This window comes from Taeniopygia guttata, chromosome 22, assembly GCF_048771995.1.
Source record: "Taeniopygia guttata chromosome 22, bTaeGut7.mat, whole genome shotgun sequence".
In the NCBI taxonomy this organism is placed as follows: Eukaryota; Metazoa; Chordata; class Aves; order Passeriformes; family Estrildidae; genus Taeniopygia; species Taeniopygia guttata.
Genome location: NC_133047.1, coordinates 2,744,968 through 2,760,048, shown reverse-complemented (window position 1 = coordinate 2,760,048; position 15,081 = coordinate 2,744,968). Strand labels below are relative to the sequence as shown.

The 15,081-nt window shown below is 51.0% G+C and overlaps 1 protein-coding gene across 2 annotated transcripts in view; it reads right to left on the bottom strand.

The window, feature by feature from the left end:
• DOCK5 (dedicator of cytokinesis 5) overlaps nt 1–15,081 on the bottom strand; it is a 77,519-nt gene that overhangs the window by 4,085 nt on the left and 58,353 nt on the right. Inside the window, exons 42-51 of one of the 2 annotated variants that reach the window (XM_030289676.4) lie at nt 12,539–12,620; nt 12,274–12,358; nt 11,167–11,253; nt 10,557–10,733; nt 8,031–8,114; nt 7,094–7,231; nt 5,984–6,150; nt 4,441–4,618; nt 1,655–1,793; nt 1,004–1,101 (exon numbers count right to left, since the gene is read on the bottom strand). In XM_030289676.4, coding sequence (XP_030145536.4) covers nt 1,004–1,101; nt 1,655–1,793; nt 4,441–4,618; nt 5,984–6,150; nt 7,094–7,231; nt 8,031–8,114; nt 10,557–10,733; nt 11,167–11,253; nt 12,274–12,358; nt 12,539–12,620 — 1,235 coding nt within the window. The remainder of the gene's footprint in view (nt 1–1,003; nt 1,102–1,654; nt 1,794–4,440; nt 4,619–5,983; nt 6,151–7,093; nt 7,232–8,030; nt 8,115–10,556; nt 10,734–11,166; nt 11,254–12,273; nt 12,359–12,538; nt 12,621–15,081) is intronic. The other variant, XM_030289677.4, reaches the window with a different exon arrangement.

The following is a 15,081-nucleotide window of genomic DNA, read 5'->3' as shown; positions in this document are numbered from 1 at the left end:
CACAAAAATCAACCATTGCTGGCGAGTGGAGGGCGTTTTGTTTCACCAAATGAGAAACCCAAAAGGTTGTGATGATTCCTTCAAGGAGCAAACCTTGGATTTCACCCACGTGTGGGCCAAAGGACAGATCCCCAGGAGATACCAGAAGGTGAAATATTTTAGTTGCTGGAGTATGCCCAGGATAAACTTTAATTGCCTCTGACCTGCAGCCCAACTTCAGCATTTATCCCTCCTTTTGGTGATCAGTAAAATGGCAACAAACCCATTTCCTTCCAGGTTTCAAAATTCAGGTTTTTTTTCTCCTGCTGGCTGGATGAGCTGCCCCAAAAGGATGTAAAATGTGTTCAAATCAGAATGGCAAAACTTAACACCCTAAAATGGAAGCAAGGGCAGTTCTAGTGAAACAAGCCACATCCTGCCTGCCTGCAGAGGGGCTTGGAGGGCGTTTTTTGTTCTTGCAGAAAACTGCACTAAAGGGGGGTTTAATGTTGTCTCTGCCTGTTTTGAGGGGCATCCTGTAAATAATTGAGGTGGGAAAGGCTGGGAGAGTGAGGAGGTTGTGTGGTTCATCACTCCTCTGCCAAAACATTTCAGGGTTGTTTTTACCCAAGGAAGACAGACCCAACTCCTCTGAAAATTGTGATTTTCTCCCCACTTCTTCAGCCCAAATTATTGCACTATTTTAGGCTAATCATGTTTTTGAAACTTGTGCTGCTGGTGTGTTTTCTGTATCTCTTCCCACCCCCACACACTTTTTTCCTGACCAAGGACAACACAACTCCCACTTGGAAAAAAAAAAAATAATAGAGGCACTGCACTTCGATGTCTTCTCCTGAAGCAAAAAACCCCATTTTTTCCTTCTTTTGTGCTTTCAGGGAGTGAAGCAGTGAAATGATGAGACAGGTTTCAAGCAGCACCACCCTAAGAACAGTTTGGAAAATTCCACTGGTGCCTCCTGCCCCAAAGCTGCTCTCCAAAAAGCTGTCAGCTCCCATTTCCTCACCTCCACGGAGTTCCTGGGGGTGCTGCTCTCGTAGGGTTTGTTTTTGGGTGGAGGGGGGGGTGGTGTGGCCAATCCATCAGCCTGCAAGGATGGGGAGCCTGGAAACAACAGCAATGAGAGAAGAAATAACAAAATATAAGGGAAAAAACGAGCAAATAAGGAGAATTCTCCCCAGAATCCCATCTAGCCCTGCCCTCTGGCAGTTCAAAACTGTTCCCATGTCCCATCACTCCACACCCCTGTGAAAAGTCTCTCCCCATCCTTCTTGTCCAGGTCAATACTGGAGAAAACAAGAAAGGAATTCCAGAAACTGTTCCCTGGAATTCCAGTGCTGCACTGCTTCAACAAGTGATGTGCAAGCCACAGATGTGATCTTTGATGGCACAGCCAAATCCTGTTATCTGACAAAAATGATAACCCTGTTTTCCTGGGAAACAGAGGCAGTGGGCACCTGGAATTCACTGGGGTAACTGTAACCCAGCAGCTGGGGTTCAGTTCCCCGTCTGCAAAATGGAACAACACTGACCTCCAGGAGCATTTTACGTGTACTTCCATGGAGTAAATCTTGATTTTCGAGATTTCCAGCAGCCCCTCCCTCCCTCCCCAGCAAACACAGAGTCACTCCCACCACACCCCAGCAGCAGGACTTACTCTGGGTGCGGGGGGTTTTGGGGGTGATGGGGGGAGGGCTGCGGGTGCATTGCTGCAGCGAGGAGCCCTGGAGCAGGGTCAGCCTGTTCTCTCCCAGCTGCAGACTCTTGGGCCTCTGCGCCTTCCCTGCCGTGCCCTGCTGGGAACAGACACAAAAACCCTCCAGGTGAGCACAGCCAGGTGACACAGAGCTGTCAGTGACACAAAAACCCTTCAGGTGAGCACAGCCAGGTGACACAGAGCTGTCAGTGACACAGAGAGGTGAGCACAGCCAGGTGACACAGAGCTGTCAGTGACACAAAAACCCTTCAGGTGAGCACAGCCAGGTGACACAGAGCTGTCAGTGACACAAACACAGAGAGGTGAGCACAGCCAGGTGACACAGAGCTGTCACAGTGACACAAAAACCCTCCAGGTGAGCACAGCCAGGTGACACAGAGCTGTCAGTGACACAAAAACCCTTCAGGTGAGCACAGCCAGGTGACACAGAGCTGTCAGTGACACAAACCCTGGGACAGAGAGGTGAACACAGGGAATTCAGAGGTGATACAGTGACACAAACAGTGGCACAGAAAGGTGAGCACAGGGAATTCAGAGGTGACACAGTGACACAAACCCTGGCACAGACAGGTGAGCACAGCCAGGGAAGGTGACACAAACACCTGGCACAAAAGGTGAACCCTGCCTGGCTGGGCTGTGCCAAAGGCACCCTCTGTGCTCCCAGGACACAGCCCAGCTTCCCCTTCCCACTCCCTGAGCAGCACTAAACTGCTTTTAATGGTATTATTAATGTATTATTACATTTATTAATTAAGGAGGGAAGATGTCACACTGAAAAGTTGCTGCAGTTCTGTGGAAAAACTGTGGAGGGGAGTGAGGATGAACTCTTTCCAAGAAATAAAGAAAAATAAAATTCTGGGTGCAGGTCAGGGCTCTGGTATCCTCCAGCTCCTGAGGGCTGTGAAATGAGTCAATTTTAGGCTTTACAGAGCAAATCCTTTCCATGTGGGAATTTGCATCCAGCTCCTTGCAGTGTCACATCCTTTGTGCTCTTCACTCAAACCACGAGGCCACCTCAGTGTGGCCCCAAAAGTGCAGTGCATGAGCCCTGGGGTCCTTTTAAATATTAGTTCATTGCTTCCCAGAGCAGGCTGTCACCTAAACACATAATTAAACTCTTTTTCAGAGGTCAATTCTCCATCCCCTGTGCAGGATTTCTCTCTGCACAGAAGGGACCACACACACATAAAGCCCAGGCAGTCTTTGCTTCCCTCTGGCTTTCCAGCTGAGTCCAGAGCTGCAGGAAATCCCTGTCCAACTCCTGCTCTCACTGTGGAGCCATGGAGCAGAGCCACAAAAGCAGCTTTTCCTGGGCTTTGCAGCATCCTGAGGCAGGACTGGAACCCTGGATGGCTCCTTCCCTTCAGAGATGTTGGGGATTTCATCCAACAGCAATTCCAGAGGCAGAGGGCCAGGCCTCCTGCAGCACCAGCATCCCCAGCCCCACTTTTACTGGGCTGGAAATGCTGTCAGGACCAATGACAGCACCACAAATCCCCTGCTCAGAAACACTCTGCAGCCTCCAAGTGCTGGCAGCATCCCTCAGAGCTGATGAGAATTCCTGAAAATGGATCAGCATCACCTGTCCCTGCCAGATTCAGCTGGAACTTGGAGAGGAAAGGGAAACACAGGAATTTGTGTTTCCTCGCTATTGTGAAAAATGAGCCTGTGTTAGATTAGCAACCAACTTCAGCGAGATTAGGAGCACTGAAATACCCAGGTGCCCAGTTCTCTCAGCCTCAGAGTGTAGCACAATTTTTATGTCCTTCAGGACAATATTTCAAGGTAAAACACAGTTTTTATGTCCATCAGGACAATATTTCAAGTATAACACAATTTTTATGTCCATCAGGACAATATCCCGGGGTGTAACACAGCTTTTACACCCACCAGGACAATATCCCAGGGTGTAACACAGTTTTTACATCCATCAGGACAATATTTCAAGGTATAACACAATTTTTATGTCCATCAGGACAATATCCCAGGGTGTAATACAGCTTTTACATCCATCAGGACAATATTTCAAGTAAACCACAATTTTTATGTCCATCAGGACAATATCCCAGGGTGCAGAGTTCTGTCTGTGGGCTGAAACTCATCCCTGTGCTTTGGGTGACCACTCTGAGCCCCACTGTGAGCCTTAAAGCCCAACAGCCTCCAGTCTGTCCCTCATGCCAGCCTCCTGGGGGGCACATTCTGGTTTATTCCTCAAGCAGTGACCACCCTGCCCTCACACAGGGCTGCAGCAGAGCACAGCCTGGCAGATCCAGGTCTCCAGAGCTGCTGACTGAACCACCAGAGCATTTTCTCCCACCTCCCTGATCCATCCAAGGGGTCTGCACCTCACAGGACGTTTGATTTGTGCAGTGCTGCTGCCTGCCAGCAGCTCAACATCTGGCTGGGCAGCTGGATCCCTGCCTGGCTGGGCAGGGGCTCCTTGCTCCAAGGAGAACAGGGGTTTCATGGTGCTGAGAGGGCTCAGCTCTGCCCAGCACCTCCCTGAGCCTCCTGCTCCCAGTCTGCACCTCCAGCCAAGCTGCAGTTGGGCCTGTGACACGAATTTTCCAAATTAAAAAAAAGAGAATTACTCAGATGACTGAGGCTTGTTGGTATTTGAACCCCTCCCACTGTTTAATGAGACTCCCCCTGACCAGCAATGGAAACTCTCAGCTCCTGCTGTGGGTTTTATTATTGCTGATGTTATGATGATGGGGTTTTTTTACCATTTTGGAAGTCAGTTCTGTTTCTGGCTCCTTCTCCACAATAACCTGAGACTTGCTAATGCTCCACTCCTTCCTCTTGAGTTTGCTAATCCTGTTGTCACCGTCGTCTTTCACAGGCAGCTCCTCAGCTCTGGAAGATGTGGATATTCTCCTCTCCAAGAGAGGCTCCAGGGTAGATCTGTGGACCAAAGGAGTGAGAAAAATGTGAAACACGAGTCCATCAGACATGGAAAGGGCTGATTGTTAAAAAGCTGTGATCTCTTAGTTTGTGTAAAGGATTACTGTGAAAAAGTGAGGCAGGACATGGATTTTTCAGTGGGATTTGTGCTGTTACCCCTGGAATTCTGAATATGATGTGTTTTTTGTCCACAGCCCTGCCCCTCTCTGGGGCACATCCCTGCCCCTCTCTGGGGCACATCCCTGCCCCTCTCTGGGGCACATCCCTGCCCCTCTCTGGGGCACAGCCCTGCCTTTCTCTGGGCACATCCCTGCCCTTCTCTGGGGCACATCCCTGCTCCTCTCTGGGCACATCCCTGCCCCTCTCTGGGGCACATCCCTGCCCCTCTCTGGGCACATCCCTGCCCCTCTCTGGGCACATCCCTGCCCCTCTCTGGGCACATCCCTGCCCTTCTCTGGGCACAGCCCTGCCTTTCTCTGGGGCACATCCCTGCTCCTCTCTGGGCACATCCCTGCCCTTCTCTGGGCACAGCCCTGCCTTTCTCTGGGGCACATCCCTGCCCCTCTCTGGGGCACATCCCTGCCCCTCTCTGGGCACATCCCTGCTCCTCTCTGGGCACATCCCTGCCCCTCTCTGGTCACATCCCTGCCCTTCTCTGGGACACATCCCTGCCCCTCTCTGGGCACATCCCTTCCCTTCTCTGGGGCACATCCCTGCCCCTCTCTGGGCACATCCCTGCCCTTCTCTGGGCACATCCCTGCCCCTCTCTGGGACACATCCCTGCCCCTCTCTGGGCACATCCCTGCCCTTCTCTGGGGCACATCCCTGCCCTTCTCTGGGGCACATCCCTGCCCCTCTCTGGGGCACATCCCTGCCCTCTCTGGGGCACATCCCTGCCCCTCTCTGGGACACATCCCTGCCCTTCTCTGGGGCACATCCCTGCCCCTCTCTGGGCACATCCCTGCCCCTCTCTGGGCACATCCCTGCCCCTCTCTGGGCACATCCCTGCCCCTCTCTGGGACACATCCCTGCCCCTCTCTGGGCACATCCCTGCCCCTCTCTGGGACACATCCCTGCCCCTCTCTGGGGCACATCCCTGATCCTCTCTGGGGCACAGCCCTGCCCCTCTCTGGGACACAGCCCTGCCCCTCTCTGGGACACAGCCCTGCCCCTCTCTGGGACACAGCCCTGCCCCTCTCTGGGACACAGCCCTGCCCCTCTCTGGGGCACAGCCCTGCCCCTCTCTGGGGCACATCCCTGCCCTTCTCTGGGGCACATCCCTGCCCCTCTCTGGGCACATCCCTGCCCCTCTCTGGGGCACATCCCTGCCCCTCTCTGGGCACATTCCCGCTGTCGGTCACTGACCCGTCGGAGCCCGGCCTGGAGGAAGCGCTGTCAGACGAGGTGGACGAGGTGGAGGCCACGGACGAGGCCACGGAGGTGACCGAGAGCCTCCTGAGGGTGGAGGACATGATGTAGGGCAGCACCACCGAGCCCGACCTGCTGGGCTTCCTCTCGGTCAGCGCCGGGGGCTGCGGGGACGGGAACGCCGTGAGAGAGCAGCAGCAGCCCTGCAGCAGCAGCAGCCCTGCAGCAGCCCTGCAGCAGCCCTGGGGCTCTGCACAGGGACCTGGCCAGGCTGGGTCCATGGCCTGCACCTGGGGACACAAGGGTTAACAACAACACCAAGGGTCCTGCACTTGGGCCACAACCCCCAGCTTGGGACAGAGCTGCTGGACACAAAAGGACCTGGGGGGACTGATGGACACAGCTGGACACGAGCCCAGGTGGCCAAAATGGCCAAAGGGATCAGGAGAAGAGTGACCAGCAGGACCAGGACAGGGACTGTCCCCTGGGCAAGGGGGGAGGCCACAGCTCCAGTGCTGTGCCCAGCTCTGGGCCCCCCAATTTAGGAAGGACATGGAGGGGCTGGGGGTGTCCAGGGCAGGGAACGGAGCTGGGAAGGGGCTGGAGCACCAGGAGAGGCTGAAGGCGCTGGGAAGGGGCTGGAGAATCCCTGAGGGAGCTGGGAAGGGGCTCAGCCTGGAGAAAAGGGGGATCAGGGGGACCTTGTGGCTCTGCACAGCTCCTGCCAGGAGGGGACAGCCGGGGGGTCGGGCTCTGCTCCAGGAACAGGGACAGGAGCAGAGGGAACGGCCTCAGGCTGGGCCAGGGCAGGCTCAGGGTGGAACCAGCAGGAATTTCCCCATGGAAAGGGAGCTCAGGCCTTGGGACTGCCCAGGGAGGGTTGGATCCCCATCCCTGGAGGTGTCCAAGGAAGGCCTGGATGTGGCACTGAGAGCTCTGAGCTGGGGATAATTTGGGGATTTGGCACAGCTGGGACTCCACGGTCTCAAAGCTCTTTCCCAAAATTGATTCTGGGATTCTGTGACCCCACCTCACACCCACCCATGGGTGGCAAAGGGGGAGTTGGGTTCCTCTGGGGCAAAACATGGAAAAAGCAGGTTCCCTCACCAGAGTTATGACCCCGTACTGCTTCTCCACCTTCCTCCTGAGCTCCCTGAAGCAGGCTGTGAGCCGCTCGTGCAGGGGCTTCAGCTGCTCCGTCAGCTTCTCGCCGTGGATGCGGATCCCCTCTGCCAGGAGAGGCATCTGAGGGAGGGCGGCAGGAAGGAGCAGAATGAGCTGCAGGAGCACAAACCAGCCCTCCTGCTCCCCAGAGGGTCAGTTCAGCAGCTCAGATAAAAATAAAGGCTTTAAATCAACGTGTTTTGTGTTTGTGAAGGGGAAATTAAACAGGGACACAGCAAGGGAGCTCAGCTGCTGCCTCAGAGCTGCTGGCAGTGAGGGAAATTCAGTGCTGGAGCTCCAGGTGTTCAACAAACTTCAGTGTTTTCCCTTGATAGTAAAAGGGTTTAAAATCATGGAGATTTAGGGTTAAAAGGAAAATTAAGCTTAGTAGGCCCTGAAAAGATAAATAAATACCCTGAGTACAGGAAGACTTTGTACCTTACTAGAACTGCACCTGTGTAGCTAGTACATGATAAATGATATAATTGTTAGATGTGATGATTGTTTAGTAATTAAATATAATTACTGTTTAATTGTAAGAATAATCATGAGAAACTGTGGTCAGGGGCCTAAGAAAGATTATGAGAAACTCATGTCAATGTATACAACAGAACAATATAAGTTTAATAATTAAAATGTAAGTTATATAAGGATAGAATATGAAATACGTTCAGCTCCAAAGCCGTGTGGGAGTGTCAGATTTGGGTCTGTAGCCCTGATTTCAGAGCTCTCAATAAAAGCACCTGCATGGAATCACATCCTGTGGTTCTGTGTGTTCCTGAGCGCTGACACCCTGGCCTGGATGGGCCCTTCCCACCCAAAGCATTCCAGGATTCCCTCTTCCCCACTCCCCCAGTGCTCCATATTCCCAATTCCATACCTGTATAGCAATTTGTTGCTTGAGCAGCTCAATTTTTTCTTGATCTTCAGGATGTTCTTGGAGATATTTCTCTGTGAAGAAGGCCTGGAAGCACAGAGAGAAAGAGAAGGTGACACACGTGACACTGCTTCCTCAGGCAGCTCTGAGGGGAAGATCCTTTAAAAGCAATTCACTGCCATTATTCCTCATATTAAACCCACATTTTGCTGGCACCAAGATGAGGGACAAAGAACCCAGATTATTTGTTCCTTTAAAAGCAATTCACTGCCATTATTCCTCATATTAAACCCACATTTTGCTGGCACCAAGATGAGGGACAAAGATTCAGGATTATTGGTTGGGAAAAGGGAACAAACCCCACTTTTTTATTTAAAAAAAAATACAGCTTTTTTTCCTAGCAAAACACATGGAAAAAAACTTACTGCATCAGAAAGGTTTTTCCCAGCCCTGATCCCTTCTCACAGCACTGATTTGAATAACTGAGGTTCCACCAACTTCTACTCACTTAATGTGAGTGGCAGACCCAAAACCTCAAGTTCTGACTTCAAAAAGCCTCTTTATTTTTCAGCAGTCAGTGCCTCACAGCACACAAGGCCAGCTGCCCCAAGGAGAGCAAAGCAGCTCCTGCTGCAATTTCCTTGTTTCAGCCCTTAAATCCCCCATTTTCACCTGGGGCTGGTTACAAAGATTCAGTAGAAATAAAGACCATGCTGGGATTTGGGCTCCCAGCTTCCTTCAACAAAGCACCTTTAGTGTCCACTTTTTTTTTTTTTTTTTTTTTTTTTTTTTTTGTAGATAAACCCCCTAATAAAAATTTTTCATTTGTCTCTCCGAGCTATTTCAGCCTCTGAGTATATTTTTTTACTTCTGTAAGACTGGACTGTGGTACAAGTTTATAGGGCTGGGGGTTGATCCTGAACAGGATGGAGGTGAACCTGGGAAAGGGCCACTGGGCTGGTCCCAGAGGATTTTCCTTGAAAGTGCTTAATTATTGCAAGAGGAAAGATGTTAAAAACTCCAACTTTGGGTTTTGGCTACAATGAAACAATTAAAACTCAGATTTTAGCCACCCACAAAAGCCAAATGTTCTGCACTGATCTGCAGCTGAAATAGGAAAATATGAATCAGAAATGAGTATTTCCAGATGTGGCTGCAGAGATTTTGTGTTTTCTAGTTTTAACTGCTTTCCCACTTCTGTAATTCTAAACTTGATGTCAACCTTAATTCATAAAATGGGAGGATCCAGGGCCAAATTCAGCCCTGGCAAAGCATCCAAACTCCTCTGGAATCAGCAGAGTTAGACCCCAGATCAATCAGCCCCTCTTCCAATTAACGTGTGCACCTCATTTCAGGGGACTGGGACACAGCTGAGGAGAATTAAATGTGTTTTACCCCACTGCACCAGCTTTGTGGAAACAAGCAGTGCATTTTGTGCTGGGAATTTCATCATTAGGGGGAGGGAATCAACAGCTTAAGTTATAGATCACAAAAAAGAACAACCTACACTGCTCAAGTGAAGTCAGCTGAGTAAACCTGTACAGGAAATGCTGCTTTTTTTCCTGAATTGTTTGCTCTGTTGCAAGACTCCAAAGACACAGAGGCTGCTGGCAAGAGAAAGCCTCTTCTGCCTTCTGTTAATACAGGGGAGGAAGGGCAGGTTTTGGCTTTTCTCTGGCACCCAGGCTGCCCAAGCACCTCTGTGCCCCACAAGGCAGGAGCGGGTTCTCAGCCCACTGCAAAGGAAGAGCTGGATCCTCCCCTGGCCCTGAGAGCTCTGAACCCGAATCCTTCCACCCTGCAGCCAGTGCAAACCTCAGCTCTCTGTCCTCCTCTCCTCCTGGCTGAGCTCTGCACACACAGAGCCCCAGACAGGGCTGGAGATGGAGCTGGACCTGCTCCCACCTGGGCCTGGCACTCTGAGGGCTCCAGAGCAGCTCCCACAGCCCTGCAGGGCTTTGGGAAGGGACTTGGGGGCTCAGGCTGCTCCTTGGGCACTGCCAGGGACCCAGAGCAGCCACAGCTCAGGGGGAATTCCCTCCCAGCCACTCCCAGGGAACAATTCCTGCCCAACATCCCACCCATCCCTGCCCTCTGGCAGTGGGAGCCATTCCCTGTGTCCTGTCCCTCCATCCCTTGTCCCCAGTCCCTCTCCAAGGAATTTTGGAACGGTTGGGATGGGACCTTAAAAGTCCTTAAAAGTCACCCAGTGCCACCAACTGCCATGGCAGGGACACATCCCAGGGTGCTCCATTGGGGTCTTGGGCACTGTAGGGATCCAGGGGCAGCCACAGCTCGCTGGGAATTCCATCCCAGCCCCTCTCCACCCTCCCAGCCAGGAATTCCTTCCCAAAATAACATCCACCCCTCCTCTCTGGCAGTGGGAGCCATTCCCTGTGTCCTATCCCTCCATCCCTTGTCTCCAGTCCCTCCCCAGCTCTCCTGGAGCCCCTCCAGGCTCTGAGCTCTCCCTGGAGCCTTCCCCTCTCCAGGTGAACACCCGAGGGGCTCCCTGGATGTGCCAAGGACCTTTTCATAGTTGGTGTAGCCCCCCATGACGGCGGGGTCCACGATGCCGTTGAGCAGCATGGACAGGGGGTGCACGGGCAGGCTGCGGTCCCACGTGTGCTGCTGCACAATGTTGGTGATCTTCTCATTGGTCAGCTCCATGGTTTCTATGGCGTTCTCCAGGGGGCTGATCTCCTCCTGGGGGACAGAAGAAACAGAGTGAGCCTTCTGCAGAGTCACAGAATAAAGCTTTCAAACCTTCATGCAGTTTTTAGGGAGAAATCCTTCCCTGTGAGGGTGGGGAGGGGCTGGGATGGAATTCCCAGAGCAGCTGTGGCTGCCCCGGACCTCTGGAAGTGTCCAGGGCCAGGCTGGAGCAGCCTGGGACAATGGAACTTGTCCCTGCCCATGGCAGAGGGTGGCACTGGATGATTTTAAGGTCTTCCTAACCCAAACCATTCTGGGATTCCATGTTCTGTGATGTATTCCTCTCCACTGAGTAAGAAACTAAATAATTTGCTTTTATCTGTGCCACATCCAACCGTGGAAGGACTGGCATTGCCAAGTGCTCCAAGGCTTTATTCCATGAGGGATTGGAGAGGGGGAGATGCAGCCCCCGTGGAGAACTCACCGTTGTGACCTGTTTGACCTCAAACCACTTGAGGATGCCTGGAAAGGAATAAGCTGTCGTATAGGTTGTCCTTTCTATCCACATGTTCTGGTCAGAGAAGGAAAGAAAGAGATCTGAGATGTAAGGGAAATATTTGGTCTTGCTGAAACGTAAATTTTAAGGAATTTAGAGATTTTAGAGGAGCTAAGATTTTAGTTAGAGATAAGCCTTATTAGAGTTAATTAAAATAAATGAGTAGGCCTTGATGAAGTTAAGAGTTAGGAGTTAACTAATAACTGATTGCTTGGCAGCACAATGTTTAGTTAGCTGGGTTTATAATGAAGAATACACAAACTGACAAAGAGCTTTTAGGAACATAAGACAATTGTGGCCTCCTCTGTTCTGAAACCAACTGAAGACAAGGAATGGGAGTTCTACCAAGAGTTCATTTGTCAGATTTGCATTGAAAAGGTAGAAAGGTCAGAAGGAGGAAGACTTCATTGACTTCCTCATTTTGGGACCCCTCCCATGGAAGGGACACTGACCATTTCAGGGAACAAACCACGCCTGCTGAATGGCTTTTGGAATGAGGAATGGGATGTACCAAAACGATGAATATGCATTTGTATTTTGGGTATTCAACACTTGTATGGATAAAAGGGCTCTGTAATCACCTGGAAGGTGCGGTGTGGATTTGGGAGCAATCCCACACACAATAAACACACACTTTGTAACTTTAAACTGTTAGGGAGTTTTTGTCCATCACAGCTGGATATCGGTAATAGATCAATATCCATATTTTTTTTAATAAATCATTGCAACTCAAGTCTCTCCTGTGTGGAATGAGGCTTCCAGGACAAGCTGGCAGAACTCCACAGCCATTCCCACCTCCCCTCTCTGGGATGGGCTCTGGTGAGGCTGGGCTCCCACACACCACATTTATGGATTCTGAATGTTCAAACTCCAGCTCTGAGGAGCTGAACATCACCCCCAGCTTCAGGTGGAGACTGCAATGCCCTTTGTGTCTCCTGCTTTTTCCTTCCCAACTTCTGTGGCCCCAAGAGAGGGAAGAGGTGACAGTTTGGTCAAAATGCCACCAACAAACCAAACAAAAAGCAAAGGACTCACAGCAAACTCGTTGTCTGGATCTTTCTCTCCTTTCCTGACAGGTCTGGAGTGAGTGAATTGCTGCACCTCGTTGGCTCTGTAGTAGCTGAGAAGAAGCAGAGTAAAAAGGTGATTTTCCTCACCTCCCATCCTCCTCACCCAAATGTTCAAGTATTTCCTCACAGTTTGTGGGGAGGAATTGACACAATTTACACAAGACACAAAAGCACAGCACCTTGTGGGGAAAACACACACAAAATGTTGAGGGAAAAGAAAAAGAAATTACTTTAAGATCTGCTCAGGAACAGGTTTGTCTTTGTAATTAGGTGGCAGGTTCATCACAGGCTTCACAATGAAGCACTGCACATCTGAGCAGCTCTGGTTAAGGATGAAAAACTAGGAACCCTTTTGGGAAAACAGGAGAGGGAGAGAAAAACCCTTCCTGTTTCCACTGTCAGACTTTTCCACAAATCCCTGTGCTCTCGTTAAGTATTTTTCTTCAAACCTGACTAATTCATCACAAATCACAGGCATTCTGTTGCACCTTGCAGTTCGTAGGCTCTTTGTGAATTAAAAACCCAAAAAGAAAAGGACTTTACAAATAATAATCCCAGATGGTTTGGGTTGGAAAGGACCTCGAAATTCAGCCATGGCCAACCCCTGCCATGGACAGGTTCACCTTCCACTACCCCAGGGTGCTCCAGCCTGGCCTTGGACACTTCCAGGTGCTGAAATTCCCTGAAAATGCTTGGGAATCCTTGGCACCACTGATTTCTACTTTGTGAGACAAGAAAAAGAGCAGCAAGGTTCTGCAGGAGGTTCTGTGATGCATCTGCCTCTTCTCTCACCCCACAGGTATTTATCTCTCTCACCCCACAGGTATTTATCTCAGGCTGCTGCTCCTTCCCTCCCACTTTTTAGATTCACGAAGCCAACTGAACAAAGGAATTGTTTCACACTCAGCTTTTGCACCTGTGAATCATGACAGACATGAAAGAGATCTTAGCAATTGTATCCCCAACCACAACAGCTTATCATGTTCCTCCAAAATTCTGCTTTAAGGACTGTGCTGAGGCTTTACAGGGACAAAAGCCTGTCTGGAAAAGCAAGGCTGAGCCAATCTGACCCCATTAGGAGATGTCGGAATCTGTGGTATTGATGATTCCGAGATTGTAGAAAGTCTCTGTCTGTCAGCCCCACAGCCAAAGCAGAAGCCATAATTGGTCTGTGCTGGTTTCAAGGTTGTTTATTCTGTTTATCTCTAACATGTTCTGCTGCCCTGCCGCAGCTCTGTCCTGCAGGGCAGCGTGTGGGGCTCTGCCCTCAGTGGGATGTTACAAACATTAAATACCACAAACTACCTGTGCTGGATTTACAATAACGTGCCAATATCTGTCACCTACGTTGGACAGTGTGTCCCCAGCCTGAACCAACAGAAAAATGCCAACACCACAGTGAAACATGGAGGGCATGAAGAAGGAGAAAAAGGACAAGGCACACCCAATTTCCTCCATCTTGTCCCCTTTGAACCCCTAATCTAGAATCCTAAAATTTTACTTTTGCACCCGTGCCACACTTAATTATTACTTATATCAAACACTCAGAGCTGGTAATTCATCCTGTAAGATTGAAAACTCTTTTCCATGGACAGAGATCACAGCCAGTGTCTCTGGGGGCTCTGTCCAGGGGGGTTCCTGACCCCTGCCAGGGTCCCAGGGCAGCCACAGGGATGCTCTGGATTCCCACAGATGACTTCTGTGAATCCCCTGCCCTCTGAAGGGGCAGAGTTTCAGTGGAGGGTTAAGGCAGCTCCCACACATTTTTTAATTCAGTGAGGCAGCTCTGAAGAGCATTTTGGGAGCCAGGGCGAAGTCACCCTGCCTGCAGCGAGGAGGCAGCTGACCCCAGGGACAGCAGGGCCAGGCTCTGAGCCCAGCTGAGGAGCTGTGTGTGCCAGCAGAGCCCCTGCCTTGGGCTGGTGCCCCACTGAGCCCTGCACATCTCCCCGTGCCCAGCTGTGCCACTGGGCTGCTCTGGGCTGCAGGGAACCCTGAGGCTCAGCACAGCTCATCTGGCAGCCCCAGCACATCACTACCAAAAGAAAAAACAGGTATTTTGGCGTACAAGAGCAAAAAGAAAAGCCTAAAGAAATAAAAAAGAGCCTGAGGCAAAGGAGGCTAAAGGAGGCTGAAATTAAAACCAACCCCAGGAGCAGCAAGGTCTGCCTGAGACAACAGAGATCTGGGCACTCCTCATCTCGGGAGGTTTGTGGGAGTCCAAGGAGAACCTGTCCCAAATCCAAGCCCTGCAGCTGCTCCCTTCATCCCAGGGCTGTGCCAGAGTCCCGGAACCCAACACCCCCAAACCTTGGGGAGGGTTCAGATCTGCATCCAAATTCTGCTGCTCAGCTTCATCCCGAGCCAGAAACATCAGAACAAACACAAACAGATGCAAAGGAAGCAGCTGAAACAAAGCAGCAACAGAAGAGGCATTTTTGATACCAAGTTTGATCCTGAATGGATTTTAATTTCCTATGTGGATTCAGTGCTTGGCAGGAGGATGGAGCAGGAAGCATCTGCTATCACTGCCTGGCCTGGGCCTTTGTGCACAGGGTTTGAGGGCCAAAATGGACCTTCAGATTCCTCAGCCTGGCCTGGAGAGCACAGGCTGGAAACCCAGAACTTGGCTTTCCTGACTGGAGTCACTGGCAGCAATCTGGAGCATCTCCACTGGCTCACACTCACAATTCAGAGGATCTGAAGCCTGCTGGGGAGCTTGGGACACAGCCTGGAGTCCCACCAGCAAGGGGAAAAAATCAGCATTAAAAAA